Source organism: Leuciscus leuciscus, assembly GCF_965113295.1.
Source record: "Leuciscus leuciscus genome assembly, chromosome: 4".
Classification (NCBI taxonomy): domain Eukaryota; kingdom Metazoa; phylum Chordata; class Actinopteri; order Cypriniformes; family Leuciscidae; genus Leuciscus; species Leuciscus leuciscus.
Genome location: NC_138728.1, coordinates 22,984,175 through 23,009,192, shown reverse-complemented (window position 1 = coordinate 23,009,192; position 25,018 = coordinate 22,984,175). Strand labels below are relative to the sequence as shown.

The 25,018-nt window shown below is 37.8% G+C and overlaps 1 protein-coding gene across 3 annotated transcripts; it reads right to left on the bottom strand.

The window, feature by feature from the left end:
* Positions 1-3,743: 3,743 nt before the first annotated feature.
* creld2 (cysteine-rich with EGF-like domains 2) lies at positions 3,744-24,687 on the bottom strand. 3 transcript variants are annotated; one of them, XM_082167013.1, is made up of 11 exons: positions 24,343-24,687; positions 24,010-24,092; positions 23,790-23,900; positions 21,966-22,057; positions 20,986-21,162; positions 15,820-15,918; positions 12,119-12,202; positions 11,925-12,020; positions 9,846-9,929; positions 9,649-9,744; positions 3,744-4,084 (listed from the first exon to the last, which is right to left on the bottom strand). In XM_082167013.1, the coding sequence occupies exons 1-11, from the start codon at positions 24,469-24,471 to the stop codon at positions 4,005-4,007; spliced, it is 1,131 nt and encodes a 376-aa protein (XP_082023139.1). In that variant the 5' UTR covers positions 24,472-24,687; the 3' UTR covers positions 3,744-4,004. The 3 variants fall into 3 exon arrangements, with proteins under 3 accessions (XP_082023139.1, XP_082023140.1, XP_082023138.1); XM_082167014.1 differs by lacking the exon at positions 3,744-4,084 and adding an exon at positions 6,287-7,597; XM_082167012.1 differs by lacking the exon at positions 3,744-4,084 and having other exon boundaries at positions 7,604-9,744.
* Between the last annotated feature and the right edge of the window lie 331 nt (positions 24,688-25,018).

Here is a 25,018-nt window from a genome sequence, read left to right as displayed (position 1 = left end):
TACAGAAGAGTCTGCACAGACAGAGGAGACATAGGCCTACAGGAGGGCAGTGTATAGACAACTTTTCCTTTTTATTTGTTGCATGAGGCATGTGTCTAATATCTCTTGTTGCAGGCACTTGACCACTGGCTTTTCTTTACAAAGAACAATTGAAATAAAACTCAAAGAACTAAGTATATTGGTATTTTATTAAACATATAATGAAAAGTTTTTTTTTTTTTTTTTTTTTTTGGCAATGTTGTGTAATATGGCACATGCAACAATGTCACAGGCCCTGTCAGGTGTGCAACCCTCAGACTTATCAGACACTGAAATCTTCCCTTTAGTTAGCCAAAGTTCATTTCATTGTGTGCCCTTGTCCTGGCTAGAGCTGCATTGTAACTGGTCATAAAACACATGTCTGCAGGCAAGAACATGTCATAATCACCTATGAAAAAATGCAGTTCTGTTAGGATCAGCATAAGTGTATGTAATACAGTGAGCTTGATATTTAATTGTGGAACTTTCCTTACCACTTTCAAATTATGTGCATAAATGTGAATCTCTGAAAATTATTAAGTCATGCACAGATCCTGGCCATTTTGCTTTCACATTTGTGATATGGAAGGTTTTAGTCAACTGCCTTTTTTTATAATATAATATTATTGATCTGGAATATTAAGAATCCCAATAGTAACTGGGCCGCACATTTACATTGTGAACCCCCTTTCTGTTCACATAATCCCCTTCATTGAGGCCTTGATGGCAGTCTATAGCCTATAGTCTATGGTACCAATCACGTTAGTGAAGCCTGAGTGACACATAGCCTATAGCATACTGTAATCGGCATGGTCATGATTGTATGATCTTCATAAAAAATGATAGCAAAAAAAAAAAAAAAAAAACTGCTTTAAAAAAACTGCTTTACAACATTGGGTCTTAAAAACCTAAAACTGTTTTTTAAACCTAAAAGCGCCAGGTAAACTCCGAATGACACGACAGACAGCACTTCCCATCAAGTTCTCCGCATCTCCAATAGTGTAAAGGAAAGAGCCACTCGCAAATAATCTTAGGGCAATGCAAACAGTTTGTGCTGTAGTTAAAGCCCGACTCCGACAAGTCGAAAATAAATGTGCGTTTCCAACAAATTAATAATGTAAACGACAATCTCACGAGTCACGAGAAAAAATATAAATCTCAGAAAGTGCACTATCGCTCTGCGCTGGACTTCCCGTATCAGCTCCGCTTATAAAGCCGCAATCTAATCCTGTTTACATGAAATAAGCCTGCTCACGAGCAGGTTTAAGCTTACGGACCTGTTGCTATGACAGCAAGTCCAGGATGAGCGTCGAAGAACCAAACAATCCAAGATCATGCCAAATCGTCAACAATCAAATCCAGCTAAGTGAGTTAGCGACGTACGAAGAACGGAACCCGGGACCCTGGTCTTTTCACGATCGGATAGCATGAAGTGGCCAGGTGTAAACAGCCCCATTGATTACTGTACAAACCCGAAACCCTTACCCATCACAGAAACATGCAAAACCAAAATGTTTATAAGATTTACTATTTAAATCGTTTAGCCTTTCTAATTAGTGAGGACCGTAAAATGGCTTTACTAGTCAGTTGTCATATTTCACTATATGAGGAGATTTGGCCCCCACAAGTATAGCCAAACCTGTACACACACACACACACACACACACTCCCAGCCTCCCTCTTTTCTTTTTCCGAATCATGTAGGCTATGTCGGGTGAAATCACTATCATACATGAACACCACATGAGAAGTTGTTGGGTGGCACACCATTGCATTAAATTTCTTCCGTTATATAAAACCCCATTTACTTCTACTGGACCCACAAAGATTGCACAAAATGGCACAGTGTATAAGACTATATTAAACAACTGTAAAAGTTATAAATATGAATACAAACGTTCTGTTGCAATTTTTAGATTGTCAGTGCATGTTTATTTGTTCAATATTTTTTCCAACTTTTTAATATTTCCAGGTACTCTGGTTTCCCCCAATCCAAAGACATGCAAGTCAGGTGAATTGGATACATCAAATTGCCTGTAGTCTGTAGGCTACGTTCACACTGCAGGCTGAAACGACCCAATCTGATCTTTTCATGACAGTCTGAACGACACAGATCCGATCTTTTCAAATGCGACCCAGGCCACTTGGGTATGTGGTCCCAAATCCGATCTTTTGAAATGCGACTTCAGTCTGAACGGCCAGGTCGCATGTATCCGACCCGCACGTCATTGATACGCGAAAAACGTCATAATTCTGCGTTGAAGTAGTCGTCGGTTTGAAAACGGACTGCATATTCGTCGAGCTGAGGTAAATCTGCCGAACGGGTCGACCTCGACGAGCCCGTTAATTAAAAAAAATAAAATAAAAGTCCACGGCCATTACATACGTTATGTTAACTTATTTGTGCTGAATCTGAAGCGGCTGCTGTCTGGCTCTTGTGTAACGGTCGCTGCGCGCGCTCGTGTGTGTGTGTGTGTGTGTGTGTGTGTGTGTGTGTGTGTGTGTGTGTGTGTGTGTGTGTGTGTGTGTGTGTGAGAGAGAGAATCACAGTTAAAGTTTAGCTACTTCCGCAAACAACAAGTGACGTCGTTGACCGTTGAGTACTTTTCTGCGCATGCGGGTCACTTCTGGGTCATTTCACGTTCACACAGGAGATCACAAAAGGTCGCATTTAATCAGGGGGGCAGGGTTTCATATTATTTTGAAGTAGCCCCGGGCGCCGCCATTGGCTAGCGGACCATCACCTGCTGTTAGCATCCCATTGACTCCCATTCATTTTGGCGTCACTTTGACAGCGAATAACTTTACATCTGAGGCGTTTAAAGACTCCATTTGTCCATTATTTATTTCTAAAGAAACACGAAAATGTATAAAAGGCTCCATTACCTTGTATCTTACGTTATGGCCCCGTAGAAGCAGTTTTTGTAAAAATAGGCTAACGATTGCGTCATAACCACACGACTCTCTGTCGCACAGTAGAGAGATTACCGTATGGACAGGAGGAGAAGCTCATGCGCAATCGGGGGGACGTGGAGGCAAAATGACAAAGTAATTAATCAGAATACTTGGCAAAAGTTTCTCCTGCTCCTAGCTCATGGACACCTCCTACTCACACTCTCCGTCTCTGCAAGTTTCGTAAGGGAATGATTCAGATTTCTCTCGGCACAGCTACTAGTAGATAGACGGGTTGCTCACGTCACATCTATGTCGTCAAGCTCAGTTTGAGTCTGCGCAGTACGCTCGACCATCAGGAAGTTAGTGCTTCTATTTGACTTCACTTGTCTCCGTTGAATCCAATGGGGTCGCTGTGTCCAGTTTATATACTGTCTATGCATTTAATTGGAAATGTGAACGGCCTTGCAAAAAAAGCGATTTTTTTCAAAAAATCGGAATTGAGCATTAAGCCCTGCAGTGTGAACGTAGCCATGTGTGTTGTGATTGACTGGCTACCTGTCCAGTGTTTTCCTGCCTTTAGCCAAGACACTGGATCTGGCCCAAGACACCAGACACTACTTCTTAGGCTACATCATTTCCTGATGCAGAAATGTTCACTTCATTTAGACTGAAAATAAACCTTCCATATTTTTAATAATTTAAACAATATAGCAGTTTAAAAAAACAATTTAAAAGTTAGTATATGGTAAAAGCTCTGTTCACAACCATGTGAACACTTCCAATATGGTTTATAAAAAAAAAAAAAATTAAATATGACCTCTTGAAAATGAATGATTTAGTTTGACTTTATTTCGCTTTTAAGACAAAACAAACAAAATGAAAAATACAACATCCAAATCAGCATATAAGTTAAAAAAACAGATGTATCTGTAAATACATCTTGATTAAACTTTGCTCATTAAGAAGTAAGTGCCTTTCAGTCTTGATTATTGCAGATGAAGAGCTAACAGTATAAACTGGTGCAGATACTAGTGGTCTCTTGGCTCTTTTTGTGTCCTGGTGGTCGTTTTCTGCATCCAAGCCATGTGACATCAGAGGTCCTCATGTTTTTCAGGCGACTCACCAGTTTGGACACCTTCAGAATTAAATTCAGGCACATCCTTGTTCTCTTCTGAAATGAAAGAGCAAAATTATAGAAGTATACATTTATTCGTAAAACTTGGGAGGAAATCTTCCCTCTTACTATTGAATGTTATATTGAATAACATTCAATAGTTATATTACTATTTATATTGAATGTATATAAATCATTCAATGGCCTAGGACCTCAATACATTGCAGATATGCTCACTGAATATAAACCCAACAGATCACTCAGATCATTAGGATCATATCAGCTAGAAATACCAAGGGTTCACTCTAAGCATGGTGAGTCTGCTTTTAGCTATTATGCCAGCCGCAGCTGGAACCAGCTTCCAGAAGAGATCAGATGTGCTCCTACAGTAGTCACATTCAAATCCAGACTCAAAACACTTCTGTTTAGCTATGCATTTACTGAATGAGCACTGTGCCACTGTTCGTCCGACTGTACTGTACTATATTTCATTTTATTTTTCTAAACTGTTTTAATTATTCTTATTTCTTTTTATTATTTTAATTTCTTCTATGTAAAGCACTTTGAATTGCCATTGTGTATGAAATGTGCTATATAAATAAACTTGCCTTGCCTTGCCTTACTCTATAGTCTCATTCTAAACATGCTTTTAGTATCTGTGTGGTTCCCAGCAGGGACGGACTGACAATCTGTGCGTTCTGGAAAAGTCCAGAACGGCCGTCCAACCGAGGGCCGTCGGCACAAAAAAAAAGTCTAATAAAGCATTATGAACAGCAACAGCAGGGGCACTACGATCACTTATACACTACGTGTAAAAAAAACGTGGTAGGCTATCATTTTGCACCTTTTCAACTAAACTTTTCAATTTGCACTTTTGCCTCTACAAAATTACCCAACTCTCTTTGATTAGGTCATTTGCGTTGTGTATGAGAAACATCAAAACGCTCTAAAAGCGGAACAAAACTTGTTTGATCTGAGCAGAGCGGAGCATTATCAGCTCGGCCCAAAAAACAGCGATCGCGGCCAAAGCATCTGCGCGGGCTGATCTCGATCACGCCAACATTATTACACAGAGCTGCACGATCCACTGAGAAGCAGTTCAATTCAGCGCAGAATTCTCTATCTCTATTATAAACCCACAGATGACATTGTGATTTAAGCTTGTAAAAAGCCAGATGAAACAGCGCTGATATTCTCAACATATTGATGCAAAAAAACAGGCGAAACATTGTTCCAAGAATAAACCAGTTAGAAAACATTTCACTCCACAACATTAACTGTAGTAAAACAAACTTTTTTTGGCAGAAATGTGCCTGTATATTCATATTAAAAATTATGTTATATTAATATAGTCATGTATAAATGTATTAAATGTAATGCAGTAATGTTTTTGTTTAGAAGTTATGGCAGTTTATTTATTTATTTTTGCATTTATATTTATACTAAATGTTTGGGCTACTGTTTTTGATAACACATACAATAGGTTTATAGAAAAATCAACAAAAAAAAAATCAAGAAATATTTTCATAATTTTTCAGGAATTGTTGATTTTTTTTTTTTTTTTTAAGGCTTGTAAGTCTGAACCAGAATATCAAGATATTTTATTATTTTGCATATGATGGTGAAAAGTAAAAAAGCACCACCATGTTATATGTATAATAAATATTTGAGTATAACAAACAAAATCCCTTCTAGATTATTTTATCCCTTGAGGTAGGGGATAAAAAGGCACACAAAAAGGTTGGAGACCCCTGGTATATAGTTTTATAATTACAAGTTTGTGTAATTTGGGGCTTCTGTAGCCAGTGACATTTCATTATTTGTATTTTATGGCATTGTAAATTTTTTGTTTTTATTTGAAGGCTGAGGCTTCATTAATAAACACAACCCCAATTATCATCATTGTTTTGAGATGTTACTTGCTGTGAATACCTTGTCTGATGCTACAGTATTGTGGCATAGTATCAGGACATCCTGGCTAGTGTCTGTCACACACGGCTGGAGACGAATGGCCGGATGATGGGCCTATTTGGGAGAAAGTCCAGGGCTGTTTTTTAGCCCCAGTCCGTCCCTGGTTCCCAGATATTGAAAAAAGGCTGAACACTGTAGAAATGTTGTTTTTCTTTTGAAAACCTCAGTGGTGGTACAACCAAATGCTCAAGGAATTGCTCACCCAAAAATGAATACTATACAACTATGACCATTTCTGCAATTTCTTCATCTTTTAGGAATATGGTATGCTACTGCATTTCATTTAACTTCTTTTTTTTTTTTTAACAGGGACAATGGACAGTAAGAAACTGTCCCATAATTAGCTACAGAGCTAAATTTCATCTGCAGTCCCTGGGCAGAAAATACCAAATCACATTACATACAATATAATATCCCACAAGAGAAAAATATACAACACATTGTCTATCAATTAACAATAAATACAGCAATATTACTACCAAAAAAATCTCAATATACCTCCTATAAAATCACATAATATTACAAAACCAATCCCCCATAATTATAAAACCTTGACAAAACAAGAGTATTTAAATGATAACAGACCTGACTCCTTTTTAACCACATTTTCAAATGCAGCTTGAACTGTGTCAAAGTATGACATTGTCTAATAACAATTGGTAAGTTATTCCAGTTTTGAACAGCTCTTACAGAAAAAGCTGATCGACCAAACTCAGTTACTCTAAAATGTGCTTCACAGTCCCCTCTTGATGAAGCCCTTGTTTGTCTTATATTTTCTCTATGTGAAGCAACAAATGCTTTTAAGGGAGGAGGTGCAAGATCATTTACAATTTGATACATTAAACAACAATTGTAAAATATAATAAAATTGTCAAAAGTAAAAAAAATTGTGCTTTTGGATTATAAGACAATGATGGTATCTATTAGGTTTCTTGTCAAATGCCTTTAGAGCACGTTTGTAAATAAGGTATATAAAAGGTCTAAGAGTAGATTTTCCTGATTGTGACCATGAAGTAATACAATAAGAGAAATGAGAAAAAAAAAATCAAAGAATGCAAATAAATTCTTGCAGCTTCCAGTGAAAGTTGACTCCGTATAAATTTAAAGTTTCTAAGTTGAGGTGTCACTGCGCGGACTATTTTTTTTAATATGCTTTCCAAATATTAAGTGCATATCTAAAACAACTCCAAGATATGTAAAATCTGACACAATTTGTAATTTTTCACCACAAACTAATATATCAGGAAGAATCTCCTCCTTCCTTTTAATTTTAAAATACATACAGGCAGTTTTCTGAGCATTTAATGTTAAACAACATTGAGTAAGCCAGTCTGAAATTTTAGACATTGCGACATCTAATTTTTGTGCAACTTGTTCATTTGTTTTACCATGTACATATACAACAGTGTCATCGGCGTACATTTGAATATTTACATCCGGGCAAACATCAGGTAAATCATTCAAATACAAACTAAAAAGTAAAGGCCCTAATACAGACCCCTGCGGTACTCCCGTAAAACACTCTCTCAATGACGATACCTGCATTTCAATCCGGGTACACGGTTTCCTTGATATAAGATTCGATCCATTTCATTGCTTCTACCGAAAAATTCAAATACAATAATTTAGACATTAAAACATTATGATTTAGAGTATCGAATGCCTTTTTCAAATCAAGGAATACTGCACCCACATCCCCACCTTTATCTAATTTTGACCTCACTTGCTCGATAAAATGACATACAGCCGTTTCCGTTGAATGCTGTTTACGGAACCCAAATTGCATAGGGCACAATAAATTATTTTGTACATTTAAATAATTTACAATTTGCTCAGTTACTACCTTTTCTAGTATTTTAGACACTATTGATAAAATTGAGATCGGCCTATAATTTTCAACTTTACTCGGATCACCTGCCTTGAAAACTGGAGTAACTAATCCAGTTTTCCAACAATTTGGGAAAATAGATTGTCCAATTGATAAATTAACAAACAATTAAATTTCAAATTTAGCCTGTGTTATCATTTACTCACCCTAATGTTGATTAAGCTGTATGATTTCTTTCATCTGCATTCCACAAAACCTAATTTAATTAATATTGACAAGACTGTCAGCAATAAAGTACATGCAGCTTATAGTTTTCCATGTGCTCGGATCAAATTTGTTTGAAAACCTGATATCAAAGCACTTGGAAAATGATCAGCGATACCATCATACTTTTTTTGCTGACACTCATGGGTACTTTATTAAAGTAAGTGTTAAGTTAAGTCACCATCTAATGCCATTAGGGGTTGCACGACTACTGATTTCTGCTAGTCGATTTCTTATCAAAACAATATTCAAGTTACTCGACTACTTGTGGTTCATGCGACTGTAAATTAAATAGTTATTATCAAAAAATGTTTATTAGCCCAATTCATAGCCTAATGCAACAATTACATCTGTAAACTCTTAAAACATAATTATGAGTATGACATTATACATATTTTAATTTTCATGTAACACAGAGTAAAGCCAAATAAATAACCGTTTTTGCCTTTCATTTCTGACGCAATGTCCGCTTTTAGGGGCCGTTCACATATCGCGTCTTTTGCGCGCTAAAGTTTGTAATTTCAAATGTAGGCGTGCGGTAAGCGCGCCGCGACCGCGTCGCTTCCATTATGAGCGTGCTTGCCGCACGCCTACATTTGAAATTACAAACTTTAGCGCGCAAAAGACGCGTTTTCCAGGCGCGCCTATGCCACGGCGAGATGAAAACATCTCAACTTTTCACAATGCCGCAAGCGGTGCGCAGGTCATGAGACAAAAACCAACTGATAAGCTTGCATTTCCGTAACATCGAAATCTCGGCCGAACAGCTGATCATAGCTGTACAGGGCGGGTTTTTATTACTCATCTCCATTAATATATCTAATGGTAAAGCTAATGCAAGGGCTAGAAATCATTAATCCTTTGCTGATACTTCCTCGTCATCATGGAGAGCGCAGTTCATGGTTGCATAGCAACGACAGACGCCATGGGAGCGCAAGCACTTGTGGAAAGAAGGAGAACGTTTTAGACGCGAGATGTGAACGGCTCCTTACAGAGTTGGCAAATTACGATATTTTTGTCATCCTTCATGAAATACTTCCACACATCTGATGTGTGGTGTCTGTTGGTGATGTTCGCCATTTTGAATTCATTTATGGTTAATGGACGCTCGAGTAGTCGATTGTTTCCGACAGCGCCGAATAGTGGTTGAAGTAGTCGATCTCTCGACTACTCGACTAGTCTGTGCAAGCCCTAAATGCCATTGTATTGAATTTATCCAAAAGGATATCGATTAAATGATCACATTTTGTATTCTGCAATAACTTGAGGTTAAGTAAATAATAACAGTGCAAGTAGCTATTCACACCAAGAGTGAACATTCACTGTGGACTTGGTCTAAAACCAGTAGCACACTAGCACACAATGCTTCCTTTAACCTTAACACACTCCTTGCTGTTCTATAATACACACTGCTTCCAATTGTTCACATATCTACGAAGGCATGAAAGAGTGTATGGTCCAACTCCAATCATTGCCATTAAAGTTCTACCATGTGAGACAAAGCAAACCCAGGTAAGATATGTTACACAATGTTTATGAGCATGAAGATAAGTGATACCTGTGCAGGTGCCTTCTTCATCCTTATAGCCATCAGCACAGGTGAGGCAGCTATCGGCACCAGGTCCTTTGCAACCAGAGCATCCGGTATTGCATGCTGGGATATAAAATAACAATAACACCTTATTTTAGTGCCGTGATTAATGATAAAGCTAAAGTAATACAGGGTACATAATTATCATTATTACAACAACAAACCTTTACAGGAGAATGAACCATCTGTGTTTAAGCAGTATTGGTTATCTGCGCATGGAGCTGAATCTTTGGTGCACTCATTGATGTCTGCAATGGAGAAAATTTGAAAAATGAGGAAAATGCAGGACCAATACAGGTAAAGACAAATATGAGACGTAGAATCATACAATCACAAATATTAAACATCCAAAAATGTACGAAGTGTTTAATAAACTGGGCTTCTTACAAGGTTGCAACAATTTTAAGAGTGAGGTCACATTTTAGCTCAAAATAAATAAGTCTCTTTCAGCAAATTTGAAATCGGTGTACGAATATTTTCACAAACAAATCATGATTCACCAAAAACTTTACTCTTATTTTATGAGGGGATTTTTTTTTTAGGAACTTAGGAACCACATAGGCAAAAAGCAATCTTACATATATTTGATCACATACAGTGAAAGAGTAAGAAAAGAGAAAAGAAAGAAATGATATGCGCATGTACAGCTGGCTAATGAGAGGTCTGCAATCTGGGTTTGTATAAAAGGTGTTTAATATTGCGTTTGAACTGGTTTTGAGAATGACACTTGGTATTGGTCGAGGATCTGCAGAGAGCGGCATATGATTGACTAGACTAGAGTGACGAAAGGCTGTAAAGGAAAGGTTGTGCAGAAAGCCCTTGACCGCAGGGGAATCCTGGAGAATGACGTATTGAGGGAAACACTAGTACTGCAGCACATCACCGCAATATAAAGTTAAGAAAACTAAACAACCGAGAGAAATATATGTCTACTACCTCAGATTTAACGTTTTATCTGTACATCAGCATCAGGGAATAACATTATAATCTCGTTCACGGTAGAGGCTGCTTACATGTGCAAAACTAACAGTGAAGACTTAAATGTTAACACAGCCTTTGTCTATCAGCTTTTCCATATATTGGCCCTGGCCTGATCATCATCACAAATACTTACCGCTTGCTCCATTTCTGTAAATCTGTTTTTTTGAATGAATGACTGTCTCACCCATTGCTCAATAGTTTTCTTCGCCAATAGCTGTTTGCACCTCCTGCAGGTGAGGCCGACTAACAGCTATGGAGATCATCAATCGGCAATCTACTGATATTCCTGCCGTTCCCGGGTGTGAAATGTTGAATTTTCTGTTGAATTTGAACCACTGAATTTGTGGAAGCGAATTTGTAAAGCGAAATAAAATGGACCGAAAATTGCCTGTCGAATATCATAGGTTCTATTTTTAAACAGAATTAATATTTTGGAAGTGAAATATGAAAGGTGAATATGGATTATTGAATTTTTATTAATGAAAACGTGTGTGAAGTGTTTTGAATTGAAATTTTCACAGCTTAAATATACAACCATGTTGAATTTCAGCCCATAAAAATGCAAGCAGGGTTAATGCAATGCATATTTTTTCAAGTAGTGCAATTACACAAGCTTTTTTTGTTTCAAAAACATTTGTCATTATTTTACTTCCATATATTTAATTAATATTTATTTGGGTGAATTCAATCCAATGAAAGTACATTCACTTAAACGCTTAAAAGCACCCAAGATTGTCAGCAATAAAGTACATGCAGCTTATAGTTTTCCATGTGCTTTGATATCAGGCTGTTTTCAACCAAATTTGATCAAAGCACTTGGAAAATGATCTGCGATACCATCATACTTTTTTTGCTGACACTCATGGGTACTTTATTAAAGTAAATGTTAAGTTAAGTAACCATCTAATGCCATTGTATTGAATTTATCCAAAAGGATATCGTTTAAATGATCACATTTTTATATTCTGCAATAACTTGAGAGTAAGTAAATAATAACAGTGCAAGTAGCTATTCACACCAACAGTGAACATTCACTGTGGACTTGGTCTAAAACCAGTAGCACATAATGCTTCCTTTAACCTTAACACACTCCTTGCTGTTCTATAATACACACTGCTTCCAATTGTTCACATATCTACGAAGGCATGAAAGAGTGTATGGTCCAACTCCAATCATTGCCATTAAAGTTCTACCATGTGAGACAAAGCAAACCCAGGTAAGATATGTTACACAATGTTTATGAGCATGAAGATAAGTGATACCTGTGCAGGTGCCTTCTTCATCCTTATAGCCATCAGCACAGGTGAGGCAGCTATCGGCACCAGGTCCTTTGCAACCAGAGCATCCGGTATTGCATGCTGGGATATAAAATAACAATAACACCTTATTTTAGTGGCGTGATTAATGATAAAGCTAAAGTAATACAGGGTACATAATTATCATTATTCCAACAAACCTTTACAGGAGAATGAACCATCTGTGTTTAAGCAGTATTGGTTATCTGCGCATGGAGCTGAATCTTTGGTGCACTCATTGATGTCTGCAATAAAGAAAATTTGAAAAATTAGGAAAATGCAGGACCAATACAGGTAAAGACAAATATGAGACGTAGAATCAAACAATCACAAATATTAAACATCTAAAATTGTACAAAGTCTTTAATAAACTGGTCTTCTTACAAGGTTCTAGGGCTGCACGATTAATGGAAATTAAACCGCAAGTGATTTGGCAAAGGCTGCGATTATTTTCTGCGCAGCTTGTCAGTGCAGCACGGCTGATCGGTAGTAAATGCTGCTCTGTCTGAACACCAGAGGGCGCTCTCCTGTAAACACGCCAAATATGCCCCTCAGAAGTAGATAACACTAGCCTGACGTCGTCATACTCAGATTCTAGTCAGAATATGAGTCTGATACTGCTCCACTGAGCTGTGATTAAGGGGCGTGTTTCAACCGAACCAGGAAAGAAAATGCCTCTGCACTCAATTGGATAGACCTACAACCAATCAGAGCAACGGAGTAAGTGACGCATGTTCTTCATTCATCTTTCCGATCAAATGCCTTGATTGCGGTTCTCTGTTCCTCTTTTAAAATGAATGCGCTGTCGATATCTTCTATAACAGACCCGATGGCAGAATCTACTCAACGGTTCTCAACGGGTCGGGTCGGCCCGACAAACCCGACGGGACCCGCGGGTTCGGGTCGAAAATATAAGCAAATGACTCGGGTCGGGTCGGACCTCGGGCTTAATCTTTTCCGCTCAGTAAAAAAAAAAAAACACATTTATTAATCATCGCTGCTGTTCACCGTAAAGAAAGTCCGGCTGCTGCGTGCAACGTGCATCATGGAGAGGGGCGGGGGCAGACGCCGCTGCGTGCACGCCTTTAGCCTGGAGAAGAAGATGGAGTTGGTGAAAAGTAAACTTGCGGCAGGTTAATTCACCGTCGCTACTACAGCCTATTTATATATTTAAAGTTTATTGTTTCAGTTGTTTGTATTGTTAAAAGGCGTGAACATTAAAGGTTGCTTTGAATTCGCGTCTGCTGGTCATGATAATACGTGTATGAGAAAAAAAAATTCCGACGCGCCGTCGGGCCGGGTTCGGGCAGATAATTCATGTTGATGTGTCGGGTTACATCGGGTCCGGGCTTTAAAAGCCACGGGCCGGGTCGGGTCGGGTTGTAATTTTCAGGCCCGTTGAGAACTCTAGAATCTACACATCTCAATTCTCCAGCGGCAGTCATCTTTGTTGTAAACGAATTAAACCCAAGCGCTCTTTGGTGACGTGGTGGATGATTACGTTACTGTTGATCATCTGTCCATCATCATATAAAGCCCGCCCTGACAATTTGATTGGTCCGAACAGCTCTGGTTTGAGCATAGTTGCCCCACAACGGATCAAGTCCAGACCGAACTTCCCGACCTAAAATGTTGTGGGCAAATCGGCTGGCATCCAGGCTAAGATAAGACGTCATTCCAGGAAATCCCTATGGGCATCATACTATCACTGTAGCTGAATAAACAGAAGATTGAAATGCTTTGATTGATTTATGAAATGTTGTCTTTTGTTGGACAAGAGGTTCAATAAATGCTTCTCATGTTTGGAAAGATGTTTGATGCGTGTTGCCAGAGAAAGTCTAACCCCTGGTTCACACCGGATGCGGAAGCGTCGCGGAACGGAAAATCACGCGCGGTCCGGCGCCTGCCTGTTCACACCAGACGCGTATTCTCCGCGGCGGTTGACAAGCGCTTCTGCTCAGTTGTTGTTTATTCAGAGCTATTTTTTACATCATGGGTAAGTAAATAACCTCATAAAATGAATACACCATGTTTCTGTAACCAAGAAGTCTGTACACTTCTTTTATTAATCCGTTGTCGAGACACACAAGCAGCCAGAGAGAGAATATGGTAGACAGTTTTTTTTCTTTGTTTGTTTTCATCTTTCTAGTCTGTTTAGATACACAAATATGATCGCATTTGTTACTCGCGGTATTTTAATTTGAAAATTGCTTTTATTTTGACAACTGACCGGATGTCTCGTGTTTCTTGGTGTGACTTCCTGCCGGAATGGACGCGAATCACTCGCGGCTCGCGCAAAAAATAGACCAGACGCCGAAACTGGCGCTCCACGGCGCGGGCCGGCCGCGGCATGCCGCGGCGCTCCGCGTCTGGTGTGAACGACACCATAGGTTATCATGGGCGCCGAAAGGAAGCGGCCTCCGTTCCGCGCCGCTTCGGCGTCGCTTCGGCGGCCGGTGTGAATGGGCCGTAATGAGGGGAGAAGTGCCACTCAATAAACTTCCGGTTGCAGTTCCACTCTTGTTCCATATGAGGGCGCTCACAGGACGAGTGCAGAATGAATGGAGGTCTATGGCGCTATACCCCTCAAAATCCACTTTTCTCAGGATATAATTTTTTGTCTAGTAATTTGAATGTTGTTTTCGAAAGGGGATGCAAAGAAATTACACATTGCTTGGTGTTAGATTTTTTAGAGTCACTTATTTGCTTTAAAAAGTCTTTCAAAATGTCAATGACGTCATACACATCGTACGACCAGAGATACTGCTTCACGGCAATCCTTCAGTCACTTTGGTGCTTTCGCGCTCTGCACTTTCTTTTCTCTCGAGGCATCGACAACACAGCTGACACAGGTAAATACACGTGCTAGATGAGTTTTTGTTTTGTTTGTTTCTGGTCCCGCTTCGAATGCCACGATGCCATCAAGCGGTATCTCTGGTCGTAATCAGTCCTTCACTGACCAATCAGCGTTCATTAGCAGAATGCTAGCGTGTTATGGGCAACAACAACTCAACCTGTAAGAAATCGAAAGGACATAAGTACTCGTTCATTCAACCTTCGACCTATAACCCATGTTGAGCTTGCAAAACCTACAATCAAATTTGAGATTTCTCAACGGCAATCGGGTGAAAGAGACAAATTTAGCCGTCTAGCCCCATTGACTCCCATTCATTTTGCACTCATGGCGAGCGCCCCCCAGTGGAACTCTGATTGGAACTACAACCAATAGGACTTAATAGGGCGTTGGAGTGAACAAGCTTTCCGTAGACGGGCTTTTGTGTTGCTTTTTCAAATGCACGTTATAAGCGACTCAAACTCGCAGTGCTTTTAGATGGAGGAGCATTTACAACGGATCACAGAGCCGTACGCCACTTACAAGCTCCGCATAACAAATAATCACAGCCTTTGCGATTTCATAATCACAATAATCCAAAATGGTTAAGCGCGATTTCCATGTTAATTGCGATTAATCGTGCAGCCCTACAAGGTTCCAACATAATTTTTAGAGTAATGTCACATTTTTCAGTGCAGCTTGCGTATGCACAAATTTGTGCGTGAAATCGGTGTATGAACATTTTCACAAACAGTCAGGAAATCACCAGAAATATTTTTAGTTTATTTCTTAGTATTACAATTTATCATATTACTGTCTCCAATAAAAAGATATAAAACGATATATAAATGGGTCAGAATAATAAATGGATGACAGCACATGACTATACTCTGTATCAATGAAATATTTTAAAACAGAACTAGAAAATGCACATGCACAGTTTTCCATGCATTTTGCAGGCATTAAATAAAGTAAAAAATTAAATTCCCTAAGTCATGGGTTCACTGTAGCAATGAGAAGCTTTCTTACCGATGCATGCTCCTCCTTGGTCTTCCTCCCAACCATTCCTACATTCTTTACAATCCTGATTGGTTCCTCCAGTGCAGGTAACACAAGACTCATGGCACTCTCCAAAAATAAATAAATAAAATTACAAATGCATAACTGCAAAAAAAGTCAAATAATCTCAAATACCATCAGCATAAATCATAAAAATTTGCATTGATAAATTTACATCATAATGGCTTTACCATTTGCTTTAATAGCAGCATGCACCAATTCACCTATTTTTTGTATTTGATTTTTCAAAATTCTAAAACCTTTTCCAGATTTTAGATTTTAAATTCCATATTTTCAAGGAGGTCTCACTTTTGGAACCCAAAGTATATGGATAAACTCAATTTTACAAATATTATAACTAGAACATACTGTGGATATAAAAAGTCTACACTTCTCTGTTAAAATAGCTAGTTTGTAAAATTTAAAAAGATAAATCATATCAGAACTTATGCAACTTTGCACTAATCATCAACCTAATGTGGAATAGTCACTTCAGGTGAAGACAGGTATACTATAAATGTCAGTTTTACCTAGTAAGATTTTTCTGACATAATCTTGGTTGCATGCAACTACAAGATCCATGGGCCACAATGAGCTTACAAAGCATCAATGGAATCTCATTGTTGAAAGCTAAAAAAAAATTCCAAGGCATTAGATATATGGACCACAGTAAAGAATGCGTCATCATCAACAAGTGGAGAAAGTATAGTCAAAATTAAGACTAATGACTAGTCACGGGAAAAGTCACTATATCATTGCCTGTAACTCATTGAATTGCATTCAAACGCATGCGAATGTTGGAAACACAAACTCATGTGAAGAAGTTTTGCATATTTGCTGCATTCCAAAGTTCAAGTTTAGTTAACTCTGACCTGCAAATTCATATCACCTGAAGACATGTGACCAATAGAAGATTGATACGCCACAGCATGACCTCTTAGCTGAATTAAAAGAACACTAACTTTTTGTAGTAAAGTAGATTGTATATTTTTACAATCTGGATTGTTTGTTATATGTAGAATTTATTTATTTATTTATAAAAGGTACCACAGTATTTGACGTAATATCACAACTGTTGTAGAGCCCGTAAAAATTGTACATGGTCTCCACGCTCAGCGGATGACTGACTCTCCTAGCACAATAGGCAACTCACTTTCTTCAAGTAGTGAAGAAAAATTAAGTTGACAATTCAAGGAACACTTATAGTAATATTAATAATAATAATAATAATAATTTGTTACATTTATATAGCGCTTTTCTGGGTACTCAAAGTGCTTTACATGGAAGGTGAAATCTCCTCAACCTCCACCAATGTGCAGCATCCACCTGGATGATGCGACGGCAGCCATATTGCGCCAGAATGCCCACCACACACCAACTTATTGATGGAGAGGAGAGTGATGAAGCCAATTAGTATATATACTGTATATGGGGATGATTAGGAGGCCATGATGGATAGAGGCCAAGGCCGAAGGACGGATGAGACGTTTCACTTGCATGAAAATAGGTGCATACCACCACCTAATATACGGCAGTGTGTAAAATCATGGCTATGTCGTTTGTTTAGTGTGGCATTGGATGTTCTGTGGATAAAACCACCTTAACATTGTTCAACAGGTACATTTTAATTTTTAAATTTTCTATTTGCACTTATGTCTTTTATCCCTTGTGTGACCTTATGGACATTTTTGCCATCTTCTGTTTTTTTTTATTTTAATTTTGGCTGTTTTTTTTTTTTATGGAATTTTACCATTTCACCACCATTTCCTTTAATAAATCTATTTTACACTACGTACACAAAATAGTTACACACAGGACCTTAAGGACAAAAAGGTCCCCATTGAAACCCATAAAAACTGCAATTTTTAATCCCAGGGCCATTTACCTATAAAATGGTGCAGTCTTTGTTAATAGACTAATTTGTGAATAAATTTGTTAATAACATTTCTCCCAATTTTTTTTTTTTTTTACCAGATGGAGCCATATTCTCAGTGTTTGGCCAATAAAGCAAATACTCGCTTTATTCCTGTTTTCTGCTTCTGTATATTGTGTGTGTTGGTATGGATGTCAGAGTGTGGTTTGTATACGTGTAAAAAAACAAATTGTGTGTAGTGTTTTTGTGAATAAATGTTTAGAGAGGTGGGGGTCTAGCTGCTCTTTTTAAAGATATTTATCAATGTAAGCAAATATCATTTGGGAACTACTCGTCTTTCGAATATCTGGGTATTGTATTAAAAGGTGCTCCACGCATTTTACTCATCATTATTTACAGGCCTCCAAAATATTCTCCAGCCTTTGCTGAGGAATTTACAGAACTGTTATCAACAATTACCTCAGAGCTTGACTGTTTTGCCATTGCTGGAGATTTTAACATTCACATAGATAATGCAGAAAACAATATGGCAAAAGAAATCAAAACTGTTTTAAAAACTTTTGATCTGACTCAGCATGTACATGGACCCACACACAATCATGGACACACTCTAGATTTACTTATCAGTAAGGGTCTAAACATTTCATCGATTGTTATTAAGGATGTAGCACTGTCTGATCATTTCTGTATTTTCTTTGATATATTGATCTCTCCTGCCACTGAAGCTAGATCTGTGTCTGTCAAGAAGAGATGCTTAAATGAGAACACTAGTGTACTATTTATGAAGGCTATTTCCTTAACACCAAGCATATCTGCTGACTCTGTTGATTTTCTCCTTGATTCTTTTAACTCAAAAGTTAAAAGTGCAATTGATGATATTGCTCCTGTGAAAGTCAGGAAGAAGAATGGCAGACAAAAAGCACCTTGGAGAAACTCAACAGCAGTGCAAAATATGAAAAGACAATGCAGAAAAGCAGAGCGCATGTGGCGGAAGACAAAACTTGTAGTCCATTATAACATCTACAAAGACAGCCTTCATGCTTTCAATATGGAACTAGGCAAAGCTAGACAGACTTTCTTCTCAAATATTATAAACTGCAATTTAAACAACACACGCACTCTTTTTGCTACTGTAGAGAGACTGACAAACCCCCCAAGCCAGATTCCCAGTGAAATGCTCTCAAACAGCAAGTGCAGTGAGTTTGCTTCCTTCTTCTCTGACAAAATCAATAATATCAGAAAGGTGATCAGCACATCATTGAGTTGCGCTGGGGTCAGACAGATCAGACCACCTGAAAAAGTAGTAACTTTGTCTGATTTTAATAAAATTGATGGCAAAATTTTGGTAGAAACCGTACAGCACCTTAAAACATCAACATGCGCTCTTGACACACTTCCCACATCTTTTTTTAAAAGTGTGCTAAACAGTTTAGAAGCAGACCTTCTAGAAGTGGTAAATGCCTCACTTCTCTCTGGGAGTTTTCCAAACTCCCTGAAAACTGCAGTTGTCAAGCCCCTCCTGAAAAAGAACAATCTGGATAAGACCATATTAAGCAACTATAGACCGATCTCAAATCTACCTTTCATAGGCAAGATCATAGAAAAAGTTGTCTTCAATCAGCTGAACAAATTCTTAAGCTCGAATGGATACTTTGACAATTTTCAATCTGGTTTCCGACCGCACCACAGCACAGAGACAGCGCTCATAAAGATAATAAACGATATTTGCTTAAATACTGATTCAGGCAAATTATCAGTGCTGGTACTACTCTACCTCAGTGCTGCATTTGACACTGTCGATCATAACATACTTCTTGACAGGCTGGAAAACTGGGTGGGGCTTTCTGGGATAGTCCTAAAATGGTTCAGGTCATACTTAGATGAGAGAGGTTACTATGTGAGTATAGGAGACCATAAGTCTGAGTGGACATCCATGACATGCGGAGTCCCTCAAGGCTCAATTCTTGCGCCACTCCTGTTCAACCTGTATATGCTCCCAATGAGCCAAATAATGAGAAAGAACCAAATTGCTTACCACAGCTATGCAGACGACACACAGCTGTACTTAGCCCTATCGCCTAACGATTACAGCCCAATTGACTCCCTGTGCCAATGCATTGATGAAGTCAACAGTTGGATGTGCCAAAACTTTCTTCAGTTAAACAAAGATAAAACTGAAGTCATTGCATTTGGAAACAAAGATGAAGTTCTCAAGGTGAACGCATACCTTCACTCCAGGGGTCAAACAACTAAAAATCAAGTCAGGAATCTTGGTGTGACACTAGAGTCAGACCTTAGTTTCAGTAGTCATGTCAAAGCAATAACTAAATCAGCATACTATCATCTGAAAAATATTGCAAGAATTAGATGCTTTGTTTCCAGACAAGACTTAGAGAAACTTGTGCATGCTTTCATCACCAGCAGGGTGGATTATTGTAATGGACTCCTCACTGGCCTTCCCAAAAAGACCATAAGACAGTTGCAGCTCATACAGAACGCTGCCGCTAGGATTCTGAGCAGAACCAGAAAATATGAACATATCACACCAGTCCTCAGGTCTTTACACTGGCTCCCAGTTAGATTTAGGATTGATTTTAAAGTATTATTACTGGTATATAAATCATTCAATGGCCTAGGACCTCAAGACATTGCAGATATGCTCACTGAATATAAACCCAACAGATCACTCAGATCATTAGGATCATATCAGCTAGAAATACCAAGGGTTCACTCTAAGCATGGTGAGTCTGCTTTTAGTTATTATGCCAGCCACAGCTGGAACCAGCTTCCAGAAGAGATCAGATGTGCTCCTACAGTGGTCACATTCAAATCCAGACTCAAAACACTTTTGTTTAGCTATGCATTTACTGAATGAGCACTGTGCCGCTGTTCGTCCGACTGTACTGTACTGTATTTCATTTTATTTTTCTAAACTGTTTTAATTATTCTTATTTCTTTTTATTATTTTAATTTCTTCTATGTAAAGCACTTTGAATTGCCATTGTGTATGAAATGTGCTATATAAATAAACTTGCCTTGCCTAGTGTTTGAGAGAGAAAAACTCTCCTGTACTGCAAATCTCTTTTGCCGTTTTTTTCTCAGAAATGTGTCACTTTGGTTTTTTACATTAAAGGTACAAAAGTTCTGAAATGATTTATCTTTGTTTTTTTGTTTTTTTAATCACAAAAACTGTTTTAGTAGGGGTATGTATAATTTTTATAGCCACTGCATATGAGGGTAATCAAGTTGTTTATTTTGTGTACCTTTGCACAAGGAGAATGTATCATTCCTCAGTTCACTAAAATATCCATCACTGCAGTCCAGACAAAACTCTCCTTCATATCCTTTATCACAACTGCACTTCCCATTTCCAGCCCTTGTTCCGTCTCCATCACATTTGCCGTTCCCATGGCACGGTCTTTCAGCTCCTCCAACGCAAGCTTAAAATAATGCAAAATAAGATGTTTTTTTTTTTTGTTTTTTTTACAATATAAACTTTCATCATCACAAGATTTTTCTGCATCATTACTCCAGTCTTCAGTGTCACATGATCCTTCATAAATCATTCTAATATGCTGATTTGCTGCTCAAGAAACATTTCTGATTATTATTATTATCAATGTTGAAAACAGTTTTTGTAGCATTACAAAATCAAGCTTTTGTAACATTAAACACTACCGTTCAAATGTTTTGGGTCAGTAAGAATTAATTTTTGTTGTTGAAAGAAATTAATACTTTTATTCAGCAAGGATGCATTAAATTGATAAAAAGTGACAGGAAAGACAAATGTTACAAAAGCTTTCCATTTCAAATAAATGCTGTTATTTTGAACGTTCTATTCACCAAAGAACCCCGATTTTTTTTTTTAACATAACCGTTTTCAACATGGATAATAATCAGAAATGTTTCTTGAGCAGCAAATCACGATATTGGAATGATTTCTGAAGGATCATGAGACACTGAAGACTGGAGTAATGATGCTGAAAATTCAGCTTTGCATCACAGGAATAAATTATTCAAATAATAAAAAAAGTTATTTTAAATTGTAATATTTCACAATATTACTGTTTGTTAGTTGTATATTTTTAATCAAATAAATGCAGCCTTGGTGAGCAGAAGAGACTTATTTTAAAAACAATAAAAAAAAATAAAAAACAGACTCCAAACTTTTGAACGGCAGTGTACAAATTAAGTAAAAATACAAGTGTTTGCACCGTAACACAATCAGGCTTAATTCACTTACTGTTGCAGTCTGGACCAAATGAGCCTTTAGGGCAGCATACTTTGATGGTCTCTATACAAAACCATTTATACAGATCTGGGTGTTTTGTTTTCCTGCAACAGAAATGCAGACAATTCTGTTAAGACTTAATTTCTTAATTCGATTAAATAGATGCTTTCAATAATGAGACCGAAGTCCAAAGTATACATCCACTGTCGGCGTGCTGTACTGTATCGTAAAAAAATGACATCATTAACAGAGTCTGTTCAGACTGTCAATATGCAGACAAGCTTTGTAAAAACATGGTGACCCTTTTTTTTTTTTTTCCTGATCTGCCAATTATGATTACATACAATAAGAAAGCAGATCTTAATGAGAACATTTCTGTTAAAACAATTTAATTTATGCTTCTCAATCAGAAGGCTGCATCCTAGTAAGGCTCCATTTCAAGGTTACAACGTCATCAAGAGACACTGAAGGCCGTCTCAATTCTAAGGATCCTTGGAAGGCAGCCTTTGTTTTACATCATTCAGAGAGAAGGACTTGGCACTGAATGAAGGATGTGAAACAAAGGCTCCTCCAATCACTCACAATCCTTTGCACACATTCCAATTCATGAAAAAGAATTACAGGAAAATGATTTAGTAGTAAGAAGTTTCAGTATAGTATTTTTTTTTTTTTTTAAGTTGAGTGTTCATCAGAAGGGTCCAAGACCCTAGGACTCTTGTCGCACTTGAACCACGAATACACAAATTTTTTTTACGGATTAGGAGTTTTGTAGTTGAAATTAAAAATAAAATAAAAAAATCCTTCCCTTGCAGGTCAATTTGACCCCCTTAGGAATGAATGGAATGTGAGGAATGCTTCAGAAACACATAGAAAAACCATAGAAAAACCTAAAAATGCTCAAAATTCAAGCTAAAAATGCTAGAACTTTACCAAAAAATTATTTTATAATGTCTACATGTGTACCCGAATGCATACCTAAGAGAACTGACTCTAGGACCCAGCCGAACAGCTTATTTGCTCCAAATAGACAGAGCTATAAGGCTGTCTAGTGGCAAGAGTCATGAAATATCATGTTATATAATTTTTTTCCACAAGAGGTCAGCAAAGACACCCAATGTAAGATATTTTGAGCTGAATTGAAAGGTTTATGCATGAAATTGAAAGTTATTTTGAATTTAAGTTGAAGGAATGTGAGGAATGTACTTAAATTACTATTTATTTATTTATTATTGATCAATTCTAGTAATTTAAAGGTAAAAATTAAATAAAATAAAAAATCTCCCCCCCAAAAAATGCATTAAATAAATGAGAAAAAATATGAATCAAAATGTAATAAAATATTTTTTTTTTTTACCTTAATAGGTTTTTTTTGTACCGTGACTGCCGAGGAAGAAAAGCTTTATGACATAGCCATCCACCCTTACTAGACCGTCTCATTCAATACTGAGGAGGACTATAGCCTAGAAGCCTTAGAAAGACTGTCGATTTTTAAATAACACTTTTTTTTTTTTCAGGGAAGAAAAAAAATAATACAGGCCTAATTGAAATGCAGGCTCCTAATTTCTGGCCTGTCTCACAAAATGCAAGACAGCTGGTCACCGTACCCAAGTATACGGTGATGCTGCTGCTTTGTCTTTCAGAGAGCGGTAGTCCTATACTTGACACAACAGCTGTAGCATCACAAAACAGCTGTAGTGCAAACAGGCCAAATGAAGAACGCTCAGAAAGGCTTGCCTACTCAACAGTGCACGAGACGTGACGGCACGCAGTATACCTCAGCCTTGAGAATGAAGTCTTCAGTTACTATGGCACAAATTCTCCATCTGAGTTCCTGACCTCTTGAACCACCATGTCTCAAAGTGTTCCTCGTTTTCCTCCAACATGTGGTTGCACTCGAAACTGCTGCTGTAACAGGCGCCCTCCAGGATCTCCATCAGCCTAATCTCACTGAAGAAAACACACATTTTAGTCAATGACATTTACAGTAGTGCATTTTCATTAGTGCACACAAGTAAATGTTGTTTTGAGATGTTTTGTCAAATGTTATTCTTCTCACCTCGACTCGTATTTGGAGAGTTTTCGCTCTTCCCATGCTGTGTTTCCACCACCAAAATTTTGATTCGCTGTTTTTTCAAGACCCTGCAAAAAATGCATAGGCTAACACTTAACATCTAAAGAAAAATATTTGGACACTTGAATCCCATTTTAACACATCTGAATGCCATTTCAATTAATGAAGCATCTCTGATGCCAGACTTTCTACGAACTAACACTTTTCTGAACAGTATGGATTGTTTTATCATTTTAAAACAAACTTTAATTAATGAAATGTGTCGCTTTAAAGGTGCTATCTTTGTTTTAGATATATATGGAGATAGATAGTACATACCTTGTCAAAATTGTCGACTAATTGTCTGCATGTTGAGCATAATGCGTTAAAGTCCTTTGTATAGGTAGATCCAAGTGATAGAAACAAAATAACAAACATCAAGTAAAAAATATTATATGAGAGTAACATGGTTTCATCAAGTGTGTGGTCTAGCTCATATGCTGTCCAGTAATAAAACGCTGTTTTTATGGGCTTGTCTCCAGCTAGTTAAGATGCCCTGAATTAACATCTAGTGCCTGAAATTATGACACGTTAATAATAAAGATGTGTAGAATGTCACTTTTACATATTTCCATGCCGCTACACCAGCTAGACATTCGATTCAGATTTCCGCGTCAGCCCTTCGGTAACATTGTGTCTTTATCTAATTGGAGAGTTTTCCTGCCCATCAACGTACGAGCCAATGAACAGCCTCCACGCTCAATCGTATCCGACTGCGTCAAGCACGCAGCACTGCAAACCACGCCCCTACAAGTTACGCCCCTTTCAACGAAACAACCAATTAGGGAATCGCTGATGTCGTCACTTGCGTCACTTGCATAGGTCACTTGTACCGCTCTTCTTCTACTTACATTTCCTCGCTTTTTTTCCCTTTCACTTTCGCCGTCTAGCGTTAAGACTGTATGACTGTTTTAAGCAGAAAGAGCTGGAGATGTAGCCTAATATTGTGAATTGT